Source organism: Bufo gargarizans, chromosome 4 (assembly GCF_014858855.1).
Source record: "Bufo gargarizans isolate SCDJY-AF-19 chromosome 4, ASM1485885v1, whole genome shotgun sequence".
NCBI classification, from domain to species: Eukaryota; Metazoa; Chordata; class Amphibia; order Anura; family Bufonidae; genus Bufo; species Bufo gargarizans.
In genome coordinates, this window is record NC_058083.1 from 168,684,122 (window position 1) to 168,708,729 (window position 24,608).

A 24,608-nucleotide genomic window follows, 5' to 3' on the forward strand; every position below is an offset into this window, starting at 1 on the left:
TGTTCCTATGAGGGAGATATTTATTTGATATCTGAACTACTTGGATTTCCCAAGTTTATTGGCTGGTCTAACCCCTGGAGATCTGTTAGGAAAAACTGCATGTGGTCAATAATGTGCCTACTCAACTGAATTGGTGATCATATAAGACCAGTCTGCACTGGTCCTGTTCAGAGTTCTTTGCAGAGAATTTCCTCTCTAACTCAGAGAGGAGAGTCTCAAGTGGTAGACTCCCCTCTATGGCGTTCATATATCTTGGTTAGTCTCCTTTCACACTCGCTTTTTGGCTTTCCGTTTGTGAGATCCGTTCAGGATCAGTTTGCATTAGTTCAAACAGCAGCATTTTGGTGTCCGTCTGATGAAACCGAGCCAAACTGATCCGTCCTGGCACACAATGTAAGTCAATGGGGACGGATCCGTTTTCAATGACACAATCTGGCACAATAGAAAACTGATCCGTCCTCCATTGATTTTCAATGGTGTTCAAGACGGACCAAACGCGAGTGTGAAAGTAGCCTTAGTCAAACAGACCAAGGCTGTAGAGATAGGACAACCTCTTTAAGTTTGGACATTTTTGCAGCCTTAGATCAGTTTTCTCATTCCTGTGCCATTAACTTTCTTTACCCCAAATTTCATATTAACCGATGGGGTTTTTGCGTTAAAAAAAAAAAGTTTGGTTAAATTAACTGGACCTATATGATGAGCATTCTACGCATGGATGGTTATCCAAATGCTATTTGTTCCTCTCGTAGCTTGAAATCATTCAACATACCACTGCCATTAGCTCACTGTGTTTCACTCTATCTGGGGCTAGTGGGATTTTCTTTTGGGGATTTCTTTGAAGATCACTTCTTTCCTGACACAAGTCATTGTTGATTTCACTATTATAGGGGAAAAACGCTAGGGCGGCAGATAAGGCTGTTGCCATGGTGATGAAGGAGATACCGAGGCAGCCGTCTGCAGAGGAAAAGCCCCTCCTCACCATGACCTCACAGGTGGGCGCCACCAGGATTTCAAGAAACTGACACATGCAGCTGGCTCTTACAGAACAATCTAAAGGCTAAGGTCTACTAATATTTCAGACAGTAACATAAAAATGCATCTACACTTCTCTATGTTTCCACTAGTTGTCTTCTACTGCATGGAAATGAAGAATGACCTATCAAGGAATGACAAATACAAAAACACTGAATGAACCAAGCACTCATGGGCACAAAATGCATATGTCAGTTTTTCAGTACAGTTTTCCTTTTATTATGTGACTTTTGGTGCAACTACATTTAACTGATTTACCTAGGCTGGAACAGTCTACAGGATCATTTAAATGATGTGGTGTGATGTTTGTGGCAGTGTGTTGTGCGTAGGGCTCCCATAAACTAAAATTTAAAAAGTTAAATATCCTGAAGTTTGTTCAGGTCTGAAACCCTGTTCCCCACTGGTTACTGGTATCCCATCTTAGTCTCATCAGGACCCTCAATTATGAAAGAAAAATGATAAGTTAAAACTAATTATAAGGTGGGGGTGAAGACATGGGAGCCCTAATAGGCTTTATGTGGATATTGTGTATGTCATTTGTCAGTTGCTCAATGTGAAATGGAATGATCTCTATAGACAGAAAGTAATGTCAGTTTATACTGAAATTTATGCTAACTGCGATTTCTTGAAATAGTATTTTCAATATTTCATCGAAATTGGTATGTGTGTAACCTAACCTGTTTTATTATTATTATTTATCTCCCAATTAAAAACCTATCTATTCTGATGAACTGCTTTCAGAATCCCTTGGTAGGGTATGTATTTCATGGGCAAAACACCCACAAAGTGTATCTCATATATACTAAATATTCTATCTACATGTACAGAATAGAACACTGACCTAAATGGTTGTATTACAAGAAGGATAATATCCTCTTTTTATCTCTTTGTGTCACCATTCCAAGCAGTATACTAGATTGCTAAAAGTAAGAGAAACCTGTAGGAAGGCTGGATTTCCTTCATCTCATTCATGACCATGTATTTCTTAGGGCACATGTGTTCTGAGCATTGAGGGTCACTGATCCTGTGGTCATATTCCCTTCCCTCTGTACCCAATTGTCCTCATATAATTGCTGAAGAGATAAAATGGGCTTTGTTTTTCTGTTGTCATGGAAACACATAGGTCTTCATACTTGTAGAAACATATTCGGATGTTGTCAATTGAGACCTATTGCAATGTGGGCTCATTTTTTATTTTAATGTCTAATGTCTGCCTTGTTTTGTATAATCATTCAAACTTTACAAAGTTCCTGCTGCCATTCCTCACATGTCTGTTTCCATAACCGGTTGCATTCCACATGACAATTCTGAAGCATCTTTTCATGTATCTCTATGTTTTTCAGCTCCTCTGTTAATGCTACTGGACGTTTATTAACTGCTTAATGCATAATCATGTACATCGTTATACATGAGGGGTCGTATGGAGCGGGAGCCTTGCTAAGCCTGTATACTACAGCAGGCACCCGGCCACAATAACTGGGATCGGCAATGGCGCAGAACCTGGTCATTTATCCCATCGGATGCCACGGTCAATAGCGCTCATGACATTTGTGTGGTTATCAGAGGAAGGGGCTCCTTCTTGCCTTCTTATCGTAGCCCTTGTGGCAAATTCAGAGCTTCAATCGGTTACCATGAAAGCCAGGGGCCTTCTGAAGGTTTTGTGGTCTGTCATGGTTAACTGCCTGCAAAAAATTGTAATAAAAGTGATTAAAAAGGCATATGTTCCCCAATAGTACCAATAAACTGGTATAAATAAAAACTACAGTTCGCATCGCAAAAAACAACCCCTAATGCAACTTTGTAAACGGAATTATGAAAAAGTTATGGCTGTCCGAAAATGGCGGTGAAAAGAAAATTTACATTCTTTTTCAAAGGTTTAAAGTATAAAACAAAACAAAAAATTTACAAATTTAGTATCACCATAATCGTATTGGCCTGCAGAATAAGGATGCCAAAACCTTGGAGGAATTGTGAGCTTTTTATTTTTTATTTTACACCACAAATAATTTTTCCCATTTTCTAAGGGTACTTTCACACTAGCATTTTTTCTTTTCCAGCACTGAGTTCTGTCATAGGGGCTCAATACTGGAAAACAACTGATCAGTTTCATCCCCATGCATTGTGAATGGAGAGAAATCCGTTCAGGATGCATCAGGATGTCTTCAGTTCAGTCACTGAACGGCGTTTTGGACACAGGAAATACTGCAGCATGCTGCGGTATTATCTCCGTCCAAAATTCCGGATCAGTTGCCGGAATTCTGGCTCCGGCATTAATTTACATTGAAATGCATTAGCGCCGGCATTAAAAATACCGCAATGCCGGATCCGTCCTTCGGGTCTGCGCATGCACAGACCGGTAAAAATGTCAAAAAAATATATAACAAATCCGTTTCTCCGGATGACATCCGGAGAGACGGATCCGTTCTTGCAATGCATTTGCATCCAGATCCGTCTACAAATGCTGTCCGTTTGCATGCAGATTGACGGATCCGGCAGGCAGCTCCGACGACAGAACTGCTTGCCGGATCACTCTGCCACAAGTGTGAAAGTAGCCTAATACAAGACATGGTAAATTAAATGGTAGCATTAAAAAATACAACCTGTCCTATGGAAATGTGAACAGGAAAAAAATAATTGTTATGGCTCTTGGAATGTGAGGAGGAAAAAACTAAAATGCCTCACTATGCACTACACTGCTATAAAATAGATACCAATAATGTGATCCTGCCTATCATATGCCATCATGTCTGAGCAGCCTGACAGGAAAATTCACCAATGTGTAGTATATGCAAGTGCCAGAGCATAGTGTGTAGTGTGACTCTGTGTCCCTAACCCACATAGACAGCTCTGCAAGTGGACAAAATCAGTCCTACTCACATTCTAGGACAGGTTGGATGTGGCCATTTTAAATCATTCCCAGAGAACCCCTTTAATAAACCTCTAGTTTCAATAACAGAGGAGCAGAACAGCGTAGAGTTATTAAAGGATGCTCCAGAATAGTTATTGCATTGGAGATTAGTAACACATCCTTCAAGGGTGGTGACAGGTCCTCTTGAAGGAAAGTCTTTTTTTAGATGAGTTTGTCTTTTCAATTGTCTTTATTAAGATATTGTCAATATGGATGCAGGATTGAAATTGCTATTAGCTAATTGCATTAATTTTGACATCATATTCTCTGAGACCATAACCTCTGTAGCTACCTCTCAATAAATATTATAGTAAGAATCTATAGTAAACTGATCCTATTATCCTGATGGATTCAATTTCAAAAATGTATCATTAATCCACCCAAAACAATCTACTGTATGAAATGTTTTTTGCTTTTTATTTTTGAGAACCAAGTATTTTACAGCATTTTATATCTGGCAAATTTTATTAAATCCTGTAATATTAAAGAGGTTATCCCATGAATTAAAAAGACATCTGGAGTAAAGCACACATTTTATAAATATATCAAAGTAAAATAATCTGCTCTCCAATGTAATTTTCACCTTTTAACGTCTTTACTCACCTCACTGTAGCTCTTGACTCTTCACTTTATGTGGCTAGGCAGCAGCTCATCCCATCAAGCTCCTGTATCTCCCATGAGTGCATTTCAGTTAGATCTTGTAAGTGCCTTCTTCTATCTTCTTCCCCTGCATGGAAAATAGTCCCTCACACACAACCCTAGTAATTCTTTTTAAAAAAAATGCACTATAGTATGTAATGATTCCCCCCAATATCCATTTTCTAGAGAGAGATAAAGCTATATATTTCTATGAATCTAGAAGTAGGGACAAATGAACAATAGGTGTCTGCCCGCTTTACCTGCTTGACTATGAGATTACTTTATAATATAATGTACATAAACCATTAACAGTATTTTGATTTCATGTATATTGCAATAATCATTTAAAAGTATTATTGCTCTATTCATTGCATAGTAATACTTTTCATAGGACAATCCCTTTAAATGTGACATATTTTGATGAATGCGATATGCTTATCCTCTATCAGTCACACACTTTTCACTTTGGTATCTAAAAATCAAAATGTCCTTATTTACCTGAAAAACATAAGTGGGGTCATTTATCAAACTGGTGTAAAATAGAACTGGCTTAGTTTCTCATAGCAACCAATCAGATTCCTCCTTTCATTTGTGACAGCTCCTTTGAAAAATGTAAGTTGGAATCTGATTGGTTGCTATTGGTTTGATAAATGACCCCAAAAGGGTTTGCCACAATCCTTCTCCATATGTCTTATATAGTGATGGACAAATTGTTTTGAAATTTGATACAGATTCAATTCTGCTGAATTGGTCAAGCAATTCGCTAAATTAAACCCGAATCTAAAGTGCTCCAATTGCCCTGAAAAGTTGTGGATGATATTCCAGGGTCTCCTATGACTGTATGCAACTCATTTTAAGCTCTTTAAAGGGGTTGTCTCACTTCAGCAAATGGCATTTATCATGTAGAGAAAGCTAATACAAGCCACTTACTAATGTAATGTGATTACATTAGGACCACCCTGCAATCCTACAGTGGTGGCTGTGCTTGCACGCTGTAGATAAAAGTGCCTGCCTCTCTGGTGGGGACTGTGGGAGTCTGCATAGGCATGCGTGCGCAGCATCTCCCGTCCCGGCCTCCTCGTATCTGCACTGCAGCGATCTTCGTAACACCCGGAAATGAGCAGTGTATAATGTGATAGGAAAAATGAATCAAGCCAGCAAAGGAGGCAATGTGGACAATCACAATACATTAGTAAGTCCCATGTATTACCTTTGTCTAAATGATAAATGCCATTTGCTGAAGTGAGACAGCCCCTTTAATGCCAAGCCAGCTTTAGTAATCTTAATTTGACTATGACAATACAGTATGTGGCTATGGGTAAACGCATGGCTGCTGGTGGGACCATGTGATCCTCTTTCTTCAACTTTGTGATCTGAAAAATGGCAGATGCTATTTTGAGAGATTTGCCAAAATTGAATTCCCCAAAATTAGTATTGGGTTTCGACTAGAATTTTTGGAAAATTCAGCTCAAATTCAATTTGTTTAGAATCAAATCGTTCATCTCTATTCCTATATTGGAATATTGATGGCAAAGAGTAGACTCCAATTCTCGCTGATCAGCTGATTACAGATCGCTTCATTAAACATTAAATTACATACACTTTAATATTTCACAGTTTTAAATCTCAATTTTTTCACACTGAGAAATGTTAAGACTACTTGTATATTTTGTACCAATTTTGATCAAGACAAGGTCTCTGGCAAAAGGAGGGCACACACAAATTTCTGCAAATTTGTAGCAATAATACAAATCTTGACCTCAATGTTTGCCTAAAGGAAGAACAGTTGCATGACAATCACAGGAAGTCTAACATGATAAAAATATTTACAACTGTTGCATGATGCCCATAACTGCTTCCCTTATAGTTAAAAACTGATGCTACTCAGAAGCAATTGTACTGCCAAAATTGTACTGTTACTATGGATATAACGGTTTTTGATAGTTCCAAAATGACACACATTTATTTTTATGGTGCTCACACATGGGGCATATACAGATTTTATAGGGTTTTATAGCAAAACTTAATATCCCTCCCCACAACCATAATATTTCTGAAAAGTATGCTTTTTTTTTTTTTTTAGTGAAGGAATATTTTTCATTAAAAAAAAAATTGTGCACAGTCTTATTGATTATACCCAACTTCTATGTCTATGAAAAAGTGGAGCAAGTGCTTCATAAATATGGTGCTCATTCTGAAGACCATATTTCTCAATGTGTTTACGCCAGACAACTAGCATAAATGCATTGCTAAATCTTCCCCCTGCTGTTCTAAAGCCTCTGATCCCATTCAAATAATAAATTACAAAATTGTCTGCCTGCAGCCACCACTAACGGGAGCTTAGTAGATAGAAATGTATACAATTACCATTGCACTCAGTAGAAGTTGTAGAATCTCTGTGCACTAAGCTCCTCTGTTGGGAACAGGAAAAGCAGTTCATCATGGGGCCCCTTCCTCTGGCCCCATTAGAGTGAGTAGTCGATTTCTGCCTCGATGGAAGGTATGCCACTGCTAACACATGAGTAAGCATGTCGCAGTTGTTGGACTTGAACTTTGTACTGTAAGACATAAGTGCTAACCACTCAACATACGGTACTACCAGTTTACCACTCTTAGAACCTGTGATACATGTGACACAAATTAGTTCTGACTAAAGGACTACTTTGTTGTCAGTGATACTTGTCACAGGGCATTTCATATTATGTTAGATGCCTTCTAGCAACATATTACAAACCTGTCACAATGCCCTGTTAGTGTGCAGTCTGATGCTAAAGCGCCTCTGACGATGTCATTCTGGGCATACTATTAACAACACAATATTATTACACAAAGAAAGCTTCTGAAAGAAGGGTAGAATTTTGGAAGATTTTTATTTTAATGCCTTCACCAAATGTATTCAACTTTTCTGTAACCAGTAGGAAAATTTGGAAAAATGCTAAAAATGCTTAAAGAAAAAAATTAGTAAATAAGTGAAATTTTCAAAAATACCTATTGCACAATTTTGCTATAAAATAAAATCAATACAACAATAGAAAAAATAAAATGGAAGTTTTACCTTATTTTCTTGTTTTGCTATGTTCTGCTTGTGTTAGGGCTCTTTCACACTTGCGTTCTTGTCTTCCGGCATAGAGTTCCGTCGTCGGGGCTCTATGCCGGAAGAATCCTGATCAGGATTATCCTAATGCATTCTGAATGGAGTGAAATCCGTTCAGGATGCATCAGGATGTCTTCAGTTCAGGACCGGAACGTTTTTTGGCCGGAGAAAATACCGCAGCATGCTGCGCTTTTTGCTCCGGCCAAAAATCCTGAACACTTGCCGCAAACTTGCCCATTGAAAGGCATTGATCCGGATCCGGCCTTAAGCTAAACGTCGTTTCGGCGCATTGCCGGATCCGACGTTTAGCTTTTTCTGAATGGTTACCATGGCTGCTGGGACGCTAAAGTCCTGTCAGCCATGGTAAAGTGTAGTGGGGAGCAGTATACTTACCATCCGTGCGGCTCCCGGGGCGCTCCAGAGTGACGTCAGGGCGCCCCAAGCGCATGGATCACGTGATCGCATGGCACGTCATCCATGCGCATGGGACGCTCTGACGTCATTCTGGAGCGCCACGGGAGCCGCACGGACTGTAAGTATACTGCTCCCCCGCTCCCCACTACTACTATGGCAACCAGGACTTTAATAGCGTCCTGGCTGCCATAGTAACACTGAACACATTTTGAAGACGGATCCATCTTCAAATGCTTTCAGTTCACTTGCGTTTTTCCGGATCCTGCGTGTAATTCCGGCAAGTGGAGTACACGCCGGATCCGGACAATGCAAGTGTGAAAGAGGCCTTAACCTGTCACCTGACCTTTTACAGTACAATCCCCTACATTTGTCATAGCAGGAAAACTAGATTTTAGAAGGGCCTTTGGCTTGAACCTAAAGCGATGTGTCCCTCGTGTGTCACAAGATCTATTAACGTAACACATGGGAAACAAGTCACCTCTGTGGCCTCTTATTTAAGGGTTGGCACACGTGACCCCCATCAAACCAGATGTTGACAAGAAGGACCAGAGCGTGGCAGCGGGGCACTGATGGAGCCAGAAAAACTTCTGCGGGCAGCAGGTAAGTATGTTTCTTTGAGCTGGTCCAATGATATAGGTGGGGAACTGGCTGAAAAGCCCCAAAGGGAGATAACCCCTTTAAAGGAAACCTGTCATCACTTTCTAAGCCTATTTATCCACTCACTTTTCTATAAATACTTTTTGATACATTAATAATGATATTAAAATCAATTCTGAACGAACTATCAGTTCAGAGAAAAACCTAAAATAAATGTTCCCGCCATATATGTAAATGCACCTTAGATGAGTCCTGTCTCCTGCATGCTTCAGAGATGAGTCCAGCGTTCTCTGACTCTTGGAGTGAAGCCATGCCCACAAACCATTGCTCATCTCCACCCCTTCTCTTCCAAGTCTCGCAGCTGCGCAGTACATATTATATGATCAGTGTGAGATGGGGAGTGAGGTGACTGGTTCTGCACATGCGCGAGATTCGGGATGTGAGTTCGGGAGGAGGGTAGGATCTTTAGATTCTGTCACTCATGTAGCGGGAGGTGGGGTTAGGAAAGGGAAGTGATGGGGTAAGCATTTAATTTACATAACTTGAAAAAAGCGAAAGCGGACTGTAAAAAAAGTACTTGGAGGTGTTTAAAAAAAATAGGATGATAAGGGCGGGGAGAACTATCTCAGGATGCCGATGATTCTTATGGTTAAAAACCGGTGACAGGTTCCCTTTAAATGCACAGGGCAGGTGGTTGTAAAATGAAATTACAACGCATCTTAATAATTCTCAAGATAAGCACATAGGCTAGATACTTAGATCGTGTTCGCATCTCTGTCAACATGCTCCGACTGCCTGATCCAGCACAAATGCCAGCTGTCAGCCGGACCAAAAAACGCTGCATGCAATAGTCTTTGTTCAGCCGAAACCCAACATCTAGGGAGGAAAGTGTCCCGATCACCCCCAGTTCGCATTATAGTCAAGAGGAATCTGGTGGTGATCTGTTGATTCAGACAATGCTGAATCTGGTATTATTTGCACAAGCAGCCTGCTGGAAATATTTACCGCAGGTGTGAATGTGGCCTTAGAACTATAAAATATAACAGCAAAAAAATTGTATACATTAAACATTTTTTTTAGGGTGAAAAGTTATAACCACAGGATCTCCCTGACCAAATTGCCCCAATTCAGCTCAAATTAGAATTATTGCATATGTAACAGTGTGGGCCTTGTTTTCATTTTAGTCCTCTTTTAATACACTTTTTGGTTTTTGCTTGTTTTACATTCCTGTTTGTACTTCAGGCTTGCACAAGCAAATAGTGTGTTTTAGCTCACCCAGACAATTTTCCCCAGAATGTTCTGCTTCATGCAAAATTGGATGTAGAAATGTTATTGTCATGTCAAGAGTGAAAATTGTCCCATAATTCCAGTTGTATCAATAAATAAATCAATAAATTGTGTTGCGCAGAGTGGTTTTGAGTGATTTAGCAATATATTTTAAGTACTTTCACTGCTCTCTTCGGTATCTTGATTTATTATAAATAGCCACAAACATCTATGACGTGATGGAAGTTTGATGTGGCCAAATCAATTGGTTTTAAACTCAAGGTACATTATATAATATTCCAATTTTCTACCAGGGTACCCTGGGTGCAATGTGGTTTTTAGCATATCTCATGACATTTGTACCAAACGGGAGCAGTTGCTCATAACAAACAAGGTGGAGGCAAAGAAATGAGATCCAGGACTGGAGTATATTCTAACTTTACTGCATAGAAATATAAAATCTAACAGCTGACCCAATCAACCGGGCTTATGCATTTCAGAGTGCCTGGTTATGAGTAAGGATTGGGTCCAACATCATGCATACGCCAGACGGGTATTCTGTTGGGTTTTAATATTCCTGTGCAATAAAGTCAGGATCTACTCTCCAATGTTGGATCCAGTTTCATTACTGTGACTCCACAGTTATGTTTCCACACTTTGAGCTGTTCTAACACATTAAAGGGGATACCTCAATGCTAGTGGTGGGCAATGAGCAGAAATTGAATATAGCAAGCATTTTATGTCTCATTTTTAGGAAAAATAAAATCAGCAACCGTATTGTTTGCCATAGACAATTACCTCCAATTTGGGCAAATGCCAAGAGCTGTACCCAAACCTTTATACAACCTATAAGCTACCCCAGGAGGAAAATGAGGATATTGTAATTTTAAGATTAAGTTTAACACCAATTGATTTGGCCATACCAAATTCCATCAAGTCACAGCTGCTTGTAGCTAATTATAATAAATCATGATACCAAATTAAGCAAATATAATATACCATATATTGCAAATCTGTTCAAACCACATAGGGGTGCCCAAATGCAATTTAGCATCAAGCATAACATTGTGAGGAAAATGCATTAAACAGGTTTGTGACTGTGTCTAAAAGTCCTACCCAAGCAGAGCCTTACATGTACAATATGTAAAAAATGAAAGCTGAAGATGTGCAGAGTACATGTGGCTTATGTCTGCATGTACATATCTTTGCCAAATCATCAAAACTGAAGAAGCTAAAGATCTTCTTGATCCAGGTGTCAATAAACATTCATGGAAGTGTTGCCCAATAAGGCATGCTGCTCATCTTCTTTTCTCTTACCATATCCTAATTGGTAAGACAAGGTTGTAACATTCATGTGTTACTCCCTAGGATCATTGGAAGGCTATAAACTTTAGGATATGTCATCAATATCAGATGAGTAGAGGTCGACACCTGGCAACCCCGCCGATCAGCTGTTTTAGGCAGCCGTGGTGTTAGAAGGTTGTTCTTGTAACTTCACATTTGGGTTTATGGAGGTAAAGCCCATGGATAATACACATAAACATGGTCATGGAGTTGTTGTGATTTTTTTTTGTTAGTTTAATAGTTGAAATCCTCTTAATCTAAATCCATGGTCTATATACAATAACAGAGACTATAAGGTGTGATTATAGATACAAAATCTTAGGTCTCATTTACAGCGTATATTCCAATGTAAATGTCAGCTCAGCTCCAGTCATACAAGTTATAGGCATATGAAGGAATTCTGTTTCATAGAATTGCTTATAATTTCCGCTCTGTAAAACATTCATGAAATACCAGCGGGAAGTTGTTGGTAAATTGACATTTGATTTTTTTTTCAGTTTTGTTTGTAATATGAAATAGAAGTTGATAGTTTGCTGATGGAGCTACTAACATATTCGGTACATTTGCTAGAGATACATTTACGAAGATGAATGTATTATGAAATACATTTATGGAATTGATTTCTTAGAATTAGAAATTAGAATTAAATTAATCTAATAACATATTAGACCTTTTCAATCCTATTCAAAATGTAAGTGCCTCATATGTTTCTGGCAATACACACACAAGAAATGGTGCCCCCACCCCTCCTTCCCATAGGTCTCCTAGGGGCATGTTCACAGGGTAAAAATTCCATGTGGATTTTGGCTCTGAGGCTACTTTCACACTGGCGTTTTTTGCGGATCCGTCATGGATCTGCAAAAACGCTTTCGTTACAATAATACAACCGCATGCATCCGTCATTAACGGATCCGGTTTTATTATGTCTTCTATAGCCATGACCGATCCGTCTTGAACACCCCGTTAAAAACGGACATGAAAAATGGAAGAATTTTATTTATAGACCCACACTTCTGAGAACACCCATAGGATGGTAGGCCCCCAGCTAAAATAATGTCCCCCATAGTGTAGGATTTTTTTTTTGTTGCTGCCCCCAGCTTTAATAATGCCCCTATTTTGGCCCCTCAGCTAAAATAATGTCTTCCAAGGTGTAAATAATTTTTTATAGTGCCCCAAGCTTTAATAATAACCCAATGTTTGCACCCAGATAAAATAATGTCTCCCGTAGTGTAGGATTTTTTTTTTACTGTCCCCAGCTTTAATAATGTCCCCCATGTAGGTAAAATAATTCCCCCATAGTGTAGGAATAATTTTTTTAATGTCCCCAGCTTTAACCCCTCAAGGACGTAGGGCATACCGGTACGCCCTATTTCCCGAATCCTTAAAGGGACAATTGACAGGCCCAATAACCATAATTAGCTGTACATATCCATGCACAGGTCTTCTAATGTGCATTTAAAACATATAAGTATCCCCCCTGTCCACATTATGAATACTGCAAACTCGTGTTTTATAACCTGAACTAATCCCTGTTCTTTCTGCTCAAGGGGCGGGGTTTCAGCTTCTCTGGGCACAAGACAAGCTGAAACCCCGCCCCTTGAGCAGAAAGAACAGGGATTAGTTCAGGTTATAAAACACGAGTTTGCAGTATTCATAATGTGGACAGGGGGGATACTTATATGTTTTAAATGCACATTAGAAGACCTGTGCATGGATATGTACAGCTAATTATGGTTATTGGGCCTGTCAGTGTCCCTTTAAGGACTCAGGCCGTACCGGTACGTCCTAAGTTTAAATCGCTATTGCGGCGCCCCGGGGGTTAATCCGAACAGGATGCCGGCTGAAATCATTCAGCCGACATCCTGTCACAACGCCCCCGTATCAGAGATCGCCGCAAACCGCAGGTCAATTCAGACCTGCGGTTTGCTGCGCTTTCTGCAGTTTCTGATCCCCGCAGTCCCTGACCGCGGGGATCAGAAACTTTAGTATGCCTAAAATATAGATTTTTCACGCCCCCCTGCACCTGGTGGGTGGTGCAGGGGGGGGTTGTGGGCAGTGGGGGCGGTGCGGGAGGCGGGCGGTGCAGCAGGCGGGATCGCGATCCCCCGCTCGCCTCCTCTTGAAAATTCATTGGTGGTCAGTGGTTTATACCAGAGTGTCAGCACATTGCTCACACTCTGGTATAAACGGCTGACATCTGTGCAGATGTCAGCCGTTTAACCCTTTCCATACCGCGGTCTCTACGGACCGCTGTATGGAAAAGGTCAACTGTCAGGGAGCTCCCTCCCTCTCCCATCGGGGGGCTGTTGTGCCTTTGCAGCCCCCAGACAGGATGGGGTGACAGAGGTAGGAAGCCCCCCTCCTTACCCTTCCCCCTCTGCGAAGTTGTGGCCACAACTGAACAGACGGGGAAGGTTCTCAGGCATCCTGCTGTCCATGGTGCTGAACAGATCTATGCTAAAGGCATAGATCTGTTCAGACAAAGTGTGAGTAAAATACAGTACAGTACCCTATATCGTGTACTGTACTGTATTATACAGACATCAGACCCACTGGATCTTCAAAAACCAAGTGGGTCTGGGTCAAAAAAATGTAAAATAAAGTGAAAAAAGTTACTTTCCCCGCACGGTGAACGCTATAAAAATAAAAAAATTAAAACTATGAGAAAATAGAAATTTTGCCCACCTTACTTCCCAAAAAAGGTAATAAAAGTGATCAAAAAAGTCGAACTGAAAAAACTATGGCTCTTAGACTATGGAGACACTAAAACATGTTTTTTTGTTTCAAAAATGAAATCATTGTGTAAAAATTACATAAATAAAAAATAAAGTATACATATTAGGTATCGCCGCGTCCATATCGACTGGCTCTATTAAAATATCACATAACCTAACCTCTCAGATGACCACCGTAAAAAAATTTAAACAAAAACGGTGTAAAAAAAGCAATTTTTTGTCATCTTACGTCACAAAAAGTGTAATAGCAAGCGATCAAAAAGTCATATGCACCCCAAAATAGTGCCAATCAAACCGTCATCTCATCCCGCAAAAAATGAGACACTACTTAAGATAATCGCCCAAAAACTGAAAAAACTATGGCTCTTAGACTATGGAGAAACTAAAACATTTTTTTGGTTTTAAAAATGAAGTCATTGTATAAAACTTACATAAATAAATAAAAAATTATGCATATTAGGTATCACCGCGTCCGTGAGAACCTGCTCTATAAAATTACCACATGATTTAACCTGTCAGATGAATGTTGTAAATAACAACAAAAAAAGCGTGCCAAAAAAGCTATTTCATGTTACTTTGCCGCACAAAAAGTGTAATATACAGCAACCAAAAATCATATGTACCCTAAACTAGTACCAACAAAACTGCCACCCTATCCCTTAGTTTCTAAAATGGGGCCACTTTTTTGGAGTTTCTACTCTAGGGGTGAATCAGGGGGGCTTCAAATGGGACATGGTGTAAAAAAAAACAGTCCAGCAAAATCTGCCTTCCAAAAACCGTATGGCATTCCTTTCCTTCTGCACCCATACAGCAGTTTACGACCACATATGGGGTGTTTCTGTAAACAAAAGATTCAGGGCCATAAATAATGAGTTTTGTTTGGCTGTAAAAAATATTAAAATGGAAAATCTGTCAAAAAAGGGAAATTTTGAAATTGTATCTCTATTTTCCATTAAATCTTGGCAAACACCTAAAGGGTTAACAAAGTTTGTAAAATCAGTTTTGAATACCTTGAGGGGTGTAGTTTATTATATGGGGTCACTTTTATGGAGTTTCTACTCTAGGGGTGCATCAGGGGGGCTTCAAATGGGACATGGTGTAAAACACCAGTCCAGCAAAATCTGGCTTCCAAAAAACATACGGCGCACCTTTCACTCTATGCTCCGCTGTGTGGCCATACAGTAGTTTACGGCCACATATGGGGTGTTTCTGTAAACGGCAGAGTCAGGGCAATAAAGATACAGCACCCCCCTCCTGCAATGGAATAAAGTGTACCTTTCTACAATCAGTGAGTGCCGCTCGTTTTGAATATTCTCCTTTGTTTGAACAGTCTTGTTTGGCTGTTAACCCTTGCTTTGTTAGTGGAAAAAATGGGTTAAAATGGAAAATTAGGCAAAAAAATGAAATTCTCAAATTTTCTCCCCATTTGCCAATAACTCTTGTGCAACACCTAAAGGGTTAACGAAGTTGTAAAATCAGTTTTGAATACCTTGAGGGGTGTAGTTTATAGAATGGGGTCATTTTTGGGCGGTTTCTATTATGTAAGCCTCCAAAGTGACTTCAGACCTGTAGTGGTCCCTAAAAATTGGGTTTTTGTAAATTTCTGAAAAATTTCAAGATTTGCTTCTAAACAGTAACATCCCCAAAAAATTAAATATCATTCCCAAAATAATTCAAACGTGAAGTACACATATGGGGAATGTAAGGTCATCACAATTTTTGGGGGTATTACTATGTATTACAGAAGTAGAGAAACTGAAACTTTGAAATTTGCAAATCTTTCAAAATTTTTGGTAAATTAGGTATATTTTTATGCAAAAAAAATAATTTTTTTGACTTCATTTTACCAGTGTTATGAAGTACAATATGTGACGAAAAAACAATCTCAGAATGGCCTGGATAAGTCAAAGTGTTTTAAAGTTATGAGCACTTAAAGTGACACTGGTCAGATTTTCAAAAAATGGCCAAGTTCTTAAGGGGTTAATAATGCGCCCAACGTATGGCCCCATCTTAAATAATTTCCCCCATGGTTTAAATAATGCCCCCATTATGGCCCACCACAGTTTTGTTTTTGTTTTTTGATTTTACAAAGAAAAAAAAAGTCTCACCTTATCCACTTGCTCGCGCTGCAGGAGTCTCTTCTTTCTTCACTGAACGGGAGCTGCCGAAGATGCACAATAATGTAACTGCGCGCTCCCACGTGGTTACGTCACCACGCATATCGCAGGTCCTTCGGCAGGTCCTGCTCAATGAAGAGAGAAGATACTGCCGCACCGCGAGCAAGTGCATGAGGTGAGTTTTTTCTTTAACCCCTCCTGGGTAAAGTGTAACTGTTTTTAACGCCGTTAGACGGCTGCACTCCTGTTAATCGGCCATTAAAAACGGTCCCATTGATTTCAATGGGTCCGTCTGACCGTGAAAACGGCCAAATATAGGACATGTCTTATTTTTGGATGGATGCTATTCACTGGCCGTTTAAAGAATGACCATGTGAATAGCAAAACAATGATAAATGAAGTTCCAGCACTGCAAAATAATTGTTGTGTTTTTTGTCTCTTTATTTGTGGTAGCAAAATGACTGCATGTGGATCAAACCTCACACACCAACTTAACTGGTGTTGGAGTATGAGGTTTGATCCATATGCTGTAATTTTGCTACCACGAATAAAGAGACAAGCGACACAACAATTATTTTGCAGTGCTGGAACTTCATTTATCATTGTTTTGCTACCAAGGGACTTACTTACCTGTTCCGTGCACCAGGGGCTGATTAACTCTACTAAAGGTGAGCTGGAATTTTACTATGGATGCTATATACCATGTGAATAGCCCCATAGACTTTCATTGGTGCTAAAAGGGGACGTGTGACTGCCGTTACTTAGACGGCCATCACACTGCCATTATTCACTGTAGTGTGCATGAGGCCTTAGATGACTGTTGATGTACCCATGCAGCAGGTAACCAGTAGGGGACATTGCTGTGAAGAGGGTAGGAGTGGTAGCGGCACTGATAGGAGTAGTAGTGGCTCACAGTGGCTGTCCTCACTCTGGCGCTCCCTGGGGCCATGCAGCAGTGAATGGAGCGTGCACCCTTTCTTCCCTTAGGACACTCCCTATTCTCTGGGGTTGTTGCCTGGTGGTAGTTGGGTGTCCTTGATGGTGGACATTTGGCAATGTGCAAGGCAGGAGGTCAAGTAGAGTGAGAATGGTGGAGACAGTGACCAGCCCCTGTGTAGTTACAATAAATAAAGTTTCTCTCCACTGAAAAGACAATGGGAGTAGTACATAATTCATGTGACAGCAAAAGGCACAGTTCTGAGGTATATTACAGAGTAGGATTCTCTCAATAGTTGTTGGTAACAGTATCAATGATGGTAGTAGTAGTCCTGAATCTCTCTCTAAATGCACTTCGCAATCTTTCCTAATAACTATAGGCATGCAATTCCATTCTTATTAACTCGTTCTGTAGTTCCCCGGCTGAGGGGTGCAGATCTTAGATTCGGATAGCCAGTCCATCTCAAAGTGTGGTGGGTGAGGCAATTACGTTTCTGTCTGCATCCAATGCACGACCTTGATGGTTCTAAACCTCCTCTGAATGTCCAGTCTCTTTCCCTCAGCAGTAGTCTCTCAGATAAGTTGGCACTTGGCAGCTTTTTAGTCTCAGGAATGGTGTCTCCTGGATGAGGCTTTTCTTAGGGCCAACTTTGCAGAAGCTCACACATGTAGGTGTTGCCTCTAGCTTTGCTCAGCTGAGATTCTCTGACTTACCAAAGGAGTTGGGATCAGCTGGTCTTCACTGCAACCTAGCCAAGTATTCCAGTGTACTGTTTGTTGTCCATACACAACCATTTGGCGTACACAATGTATAGAGAGATTAGTGCTTTTAACATTAAATCACAACATTCAGCTTTTAGCAAACAACCTTTAGCAGTGATCCACTGGGTCACTGCACCCATAAATCTTCAACAGCTGATGGTATAAGCAGCTATCTCTTCTGACGCCCACATACACATACATGCTTGGTTTATCTAAACGTATATATTTTCAATAGGAAAAGAGAAAAACGTTGCTACACACTTTTGGCAGAGGTTTGGGAAACAAAAGGACCAGGCATGGAAATTTAGTGTGCTTGATCCTTCTCTCTCTCAACATCATCTGATGGGGAAGGGTCGGGAGCTCTCTTTGAACACATTAGATAGCCAGCAGGTTCGGTTGAAAACATCCAGTCCGCCAATCATAGTCTAATGTGCATGGGGGCCATTATAAGGTTAAAGCTAAACTATTAGGTCACTACTTAACTACTGTGCCAAAAAAGGCAGCATCGTTTTGTAAAAAAAAAATTAAATGCTTTAACAAACGAGCTTCTAAGTGTACCTGACAGGTCATTGAGTGTGTGTCTGTGTGCATGTGCTTATAACGGGTGAAAAATATCCCGTTGCACAATTTGTGGCCAATCTAAAAAAAAATCTTTATGGGCATGCACATTTTAGATTAAATCATGCAATGTGTTTTTACACTAATATGTACAGTACAGGCCGCTAAATACTTCCCACCTGAACATTGGGATTTTACCAGCAACCCATTATTAAAAATAGTCTGAATCCTGTAAGTCAAAATTAATTATCTTCTCCTTATTGATGGGGATTGTGAACATGTAAAGCACAGAACCAATTAAGTACTCAGAGAAAAACCACTAGCGTCAACTATTTTGTGCAAGTGACAACAGCTTGGCGTGCTGTAAAAGCAGTATCTATTTTAATCGCCATCACACAGATCCATCTGAATGTGGGATTTCAATTGGAATTACACACGCGTTTTTGTTGCTATGCAGTACTTGCTGTCGACTCAGTATGGAGGAGCTAATAAATTAAATCACGCCATTTTCACCTAGGCATTTCTAGAACATACTAAAAGATATGGTCGGTTGCCAAAAGACTGGGGAACTGTTCAAGCATGGCAAGATTACTGCGAGCATACGCTACATGATGAGTGACTTCATTTAATGAAGCAGACCTTTACTCCCACCGACATGCTGCAAGGGCTCAGAGCATAGTTCTGTAGAGGTCGTGCGGCTTCATCACATTAACATGGACAAGCACACTAAAGTTGCAGGGAGGTTGTTGAAATTCTATAAGATGCTATATTGATTGCGTTACTCATTCAGATGTATGGTTTAAAATAGTTTATGTTCATTATAACTAGGGATGAGCGAATCGACTTCGGATGAAACATCCAAAGTCGATTTGCATAAAAATTTGTTTTAATACTGTACGAAGCGAGCACTCAGTACAGTATTAGAATGTATTGGCTCTGATGAGCCGAAATTATTACTTCACTAAGTCTTGCGAGACTTCGCATAATAACTTCTGAAATTGATTTATACTGTAAAAAAAACATTTCCCAAACTCGGGTTCGGTTCCAAGTGGAGCCAATACATTTCAATACTGTATGGAGCGCTCGCTCTGTACAGTATTGAAACAAAGTTTTATGCGAATCGACTTTGGATGTTTCATCCGAAGTTGATTCACTCATCCCTGGTTATAACTGATCAATTGTCACAGACGTTCCCGTGGCAGGTACCAGGAGATCGGAGAGACTGGCAACTCGTGGGTTAAATTGACAAGTTCACTGTGGATCTTATTGTGCCTGTGTTTTGGTGAATGCCACCCCCTTGCTTCAGGTGTTGCTTGTTGGTAAACTGCCTTCCCCATAAGAAGCCGCTTCTCACTCTTGCAGGTGCAGTTTATAGATTTTCTTCCTGCCTTCTCACTAGCTGGTCGCTTGTACTCTGTGGTGCTTCTGGAGTTGCCAGTTTTCTACTGTCAGATAGGTGTCTTGTCTTTTCTTATTGTTTTGTGTTTATTATATTCAGTGATACCAATTTGAAGTGTGCAACTTTTTGAGCACTTTTTATAAAAAAGTGTGCAACTTCCTCTTCTGGACTGCGCAGATGTCGTGGTCACATTTGACCACGGCATCTGAAAGGGAAAATGTACACTCACCTAAAGAATTTTTTTTTTGCCTTCAGAACTGCATTAATTCTATGTGGCATTGATTAAACAAGGTGCTGATAGCATTCTTTAGAAATGTTGGCCCATATTGATAGGATAGCATCTTGCAGTTGATGAAGATTTGAGGGATGCACATCCAGGCCACGAAGCTCCCGTTCCACCACATCCCAAAGATGCTCTATTGGGTTGAGATCTGGTGACTGTGGGGGCCATTTTAGTACAGTGAACTCATTGTCATGTTCAAGAAACCAATTTGAAATGATTCGAGCTTTGTGACACGGTGCATTATCCTGCTGGAAGTAGCCATTAGAGGATGGGTACATGGTGGTCATGAAGGGATGGACATGGTCAGAAACAATGCTCAGGTAGCCCACGGCATTTAAACGATGGCCAATTGGCACTAAGGGGCCTAAAGTGTGCCCAGAAAACATCCCCCACACCATTACACCACCACCACCAGCCTGCACAGTGGTAACAAGGTATGATGGATACATGTTCTCATTCTGTTTACGCCAAATTCGGACTCTACCATTTGAATGTCTCAACAGAAATCGAGACTCATCAGACCAGGCAACATTTTTCCAGTCTTCAACAGTCCAATTTTGGTGAGCTCATGCAAATTGTAGCCTCTTTTTCCTATTTGTAGTGGAGATGAGTGGTACCCGGTGGGGTCTTCTGCTGTTGTAGCCCGCCTTTCTTTCCCATTCTGACATTCAGTTTGGAGTTCAGGAGATTGTCTTGACCAGGACCACAACCCTACATGCATTGAAGCAACTGCCATGTGATTGGTTGACAAGAAAATCGCATTAATGAGAAATGGAACAGGTGTTCCTAATAATTATTTAGGTGAGTGTATATGATCAGCCTTATGGCTGATCGCATACATGTGCCGCGGGTCTCTGCTATTTAAAACAGCAGAAACCCAGCAGCCATGGTGCCCGCTGCACGTGCGAGCGGGCGCCATGTTTGGGGAACGGACTTCCACCGTACATGTACGGCGGAGGTCCTTAAAGGGTTAGGTTATACATGCAAAGCCTATTCAGTTATAATAGCAATGCATTATATTGGAGATATTCTAATGGACATTTCCAGACCTGTTCGGACACACTCAGGCTGATGTCAGCAGTTAGTATATAAGGCAAGCTGGACAGATTTTGACAAAGTGATCTGTTATAGTGCTATCAGTTTTGAAACTTAAGATGGATAAATGAAAATGTGTTAACGATCGACACAATTTCTGCTACATATGTGGCAAATACAATACTTATGATCAGCGCAAGAATCTGACAAAGCGAGTGCGTCTTGCAGCTTGGGATGCATTTGTGCTAGTAGTGCAGAACTTCCTTGGGAACATTGAATGTCATTGAAAGTGCATTTCTTACATTCCCATCTTGACGTTTTCCCACCCAATTTGGGACACGTAAGTGACAATTGACGAACAAGATATTTCTACAATGGAGAACAGGTATCAAGGCCGCTGGAATCCCAACATGATGGGGGACTGCTACTGGTTTTTGCAATGGGAAAATATGACTGTTCACAAACGTAAAAGCAGATGTCTGAAGCACTTTTAACAGTACTGGGCCTTGCTCAAGTAAAACTTTTAAACTGAAAAATGAGACTTTTTGAAATGTTATTATTCCATTACATTTTCATACACTGTTTACTACGCAAATTTTCATGTAGATCAGGTAATTGTTGGAGTAAAGCTCGTTCTGTTTAAAATTATTCAATGCTTTCCAAGTGCTTAATTTATTTAGGCATACTTATTTTTTTTTTCTGTTGCGTGGTGTAATGAATGATCCAAAAATCATGTGTACCCAAAAATAATAAATGGTACCAATAAAAACGTCAACTCTTCCTACAAAAAACGAGCCCCTGCACAAGACGATCGGCAGAAGAAAAAAGGCGTTCAGAAAATGGAGACACAAAAACATAATTTATTTTTCAAAAATGCTTTATTATGTAAAACTGAAACAAACAAACAAAGAAAGTAGACATATTTGATATGACTGCATCCGTAACAACCTGCTCTATAGAAATAGCACATGATCTACCCTGTCAGATGAATCTTGTAAAAAATAAAAACGGTGCCAAAACAGCAATTTTTCGGTTACCTTGCCTCACAAAAAAACATAATATAGAGCAATTAAAAATCATATGTACCCCAAAATAGTACCAATAAAACTGGCACCTTATCCCCTAGTTTCCAAAATGGGGTCACTTTTGAGGAGTTTCTACTGTAAGAGTGCATCAGGGGGGCTTCAAATGAGACATGGCATCTAAATACCAGTCCAGCAAAATCTGCCTTCCAAAAACCATATGGCGCTATTTTTCTTCTGCACCCTAACGTGTACCCTTATATCAGTTAACGACGACAGGTGAATCTGTAAACCGCAGAAACACCTGTAATAAATATTGAGGATAATAAATATTGAGTTTTGTTTGGCTGTTAACCCTCGATGTGTTACAGAGAAAAATGGATTAAAATGGAAAATCTGCCAAAAAAGTGAAATTTAGAAATTTAATCTCCATTTTGCTTTCATTCTTGTGGAACACCTAAAGGGTTAACAAAGTTTGTAAAATCTGTTTTGAGTAACTTGAGGGGTGTAGTTTAAACAATGGGGTAATTTATGGGGGGGTTCCACTATGTAAGCCCCACAAAGTGACTTCAGACCTGAACTGGTCCTTAAAAAGTGTTTTTTGGAAATTTTCTTAAAAATTTTAAGAATTGTTTCTAAAATTCTAAGTCTTCTAACGTCCTAAACAAATAAAATGACATTTACAAAATGATGCCAACATAAAGTAGATATATGGGGAATGTTAAGTAATAAATATTTTATGAGGTATCACTTTCTGTTTTGAAAGCAGAGAAATTTAAATTTAGAAAATTGCGAATTTTTCAAAATTTTTGTTAAATTTTGGATTTTTTCATAAATAAAGGTGAAATATATTGACTCAAATTTATGACTATTATGAAGTACAATGTGTCATGAGAAAACAATCTCACAATGGCTTGGATAAGTTAAAGTGTTCCAAAGTTATTACCACATAAAGTGACACGTCAGATTTGCAAACTTAGACGTGGTAACGTGGGCATCAATGACCCTTGGTCATGAACGGGTTAATTATACCATAAAGTCACATTTTTGTGGGCATTTATACTTTGTTTTTGTTGCATAACTTAATTGTTTGCTTGGAGGGATTTTTTCTTTTTTTAATATACTTGATTAAAAGTTATATTTTAGAGGGTTATTTTTCACAGTAATTATTCTATTTTTCCTACCCATCTTCGAACAATACTTTTCTGTGAGCTTTTTTGACCATATGTTATATGATGACACACCTCCTGAATATGGATTCATTCCTCACAAGTAGGGCAAACGCACCAACTTTCTGCACATCTCACATCATATTTTTTTCAGAACTCCAAATCCTATACTTTCCACAATCTCTGTCTGCAGCTGCCACTAGAGGGAGCTCACTGTATGTGGATTTATACAGCTACCATGGAACCCAATAATAAATCAGTATGCATTAAATTCATCCCCTCACTAGCAGTGGCTGGTTTATTTATTTATTATAGGCCTCATGCACACGACCGTTGTGTGCACCCGTGGCCGTTGTTCCGTTTTCCGTGTTTTTCTGCGGATCCCTTGACTTTCAATGGGTCCGTTGAAAACTCGGAAAATGCACCTTTTGTCATCCGCCTCCGTGATCCGTGTATCCTGTCCATCAAAAAAATATGACCTGTCCTATTTTTTTGACGGACAACGGTTCACGGACTCATTCAAGTCAATGGGTCCGTGAAAAAACACGGATGCACACAAGATTGGCATCCGTGTCAGTGATCCGTGGCCGTAGGTTACTTTCATACAGACGGATCCAAAGATCCGTCTGCATAAAAGCTTTTTCAGAACTGAGTTTTCACTTAGTGAAAACTCAGATCCGACAGTATATTCTAACACAGAGGCGTTCCCATAGTGATGGGGACGCTTCCAGTTAGAATATACTACGAACTGTGTACATGACTGCCCCCTGCTGCCTGACGGCCCCTGATCTCTTACAGGGGACTGTGATCCACACAATTAACCCCTCAGGTGCCGCACCTGAGGGGTTAATTGTGTGTATCATAGCCCCCTGTAAGAGATCAGGGGCTGTCAGGCAGCAGGGGGCAGACCCCCCTCCCTCCCCAGTTTGAATATCATTGGTGGCCAGTGTGCGGCCCCCCCGGCCTCCCCTTCCTCTATTGTATTTATAACATTGGTGGCCAGTGTGCGGCCCCCTCCGGCCCCCCTCCCTCCCTCTATCATTGGTGGCACAGTGTGCGCCCCCCCGCTCCCCCTCCCTCCCTCTATTGTATTTATATCATTGGTGGCACAGTGTGCGGCCCCCCCGGCCCCACCTCCCTCACTCTATTGTATTTATAACATTGGTGGCACAGTGTGCGGCCTCCCCTCCCCCCCCCCCCCGATCATTGGTGGCAGCGGAGTTCTGATCGGAGTCCCAGTTTAATCGCTGGGGCTCCGATCGGTAACCATGGCAACTAGGATGCTACTGCAGTCCTGG

At 40.3% G+C, this 24,608-nt stretch overlaps 1 protein-coding gene across 1 annotated transcript in view; it reads left to right on the plus strand.

Moving 5' to 3' along the window:
- Positions 1 to 908: 908 nt before the first annotated feature.
- Positions 909 to 24,608, plus strand: part of PEX5L (peroxisomal biogenesis factor 5 like) — a 113,462-nt gene continuing 89,762 nt past the window's right edge. Inside the window, exon 1 of the mRNA XM_044291059.1 lies at positions 909 to 992. Coding sequence (XP_044146994.1) covers positions 924 to 992 — 69 coding nt within the window. The 5' untranslated portion in view covers positions 909 to 923. The remainder of the gene's footprint in view (positions 993 to 24,608) is intronic.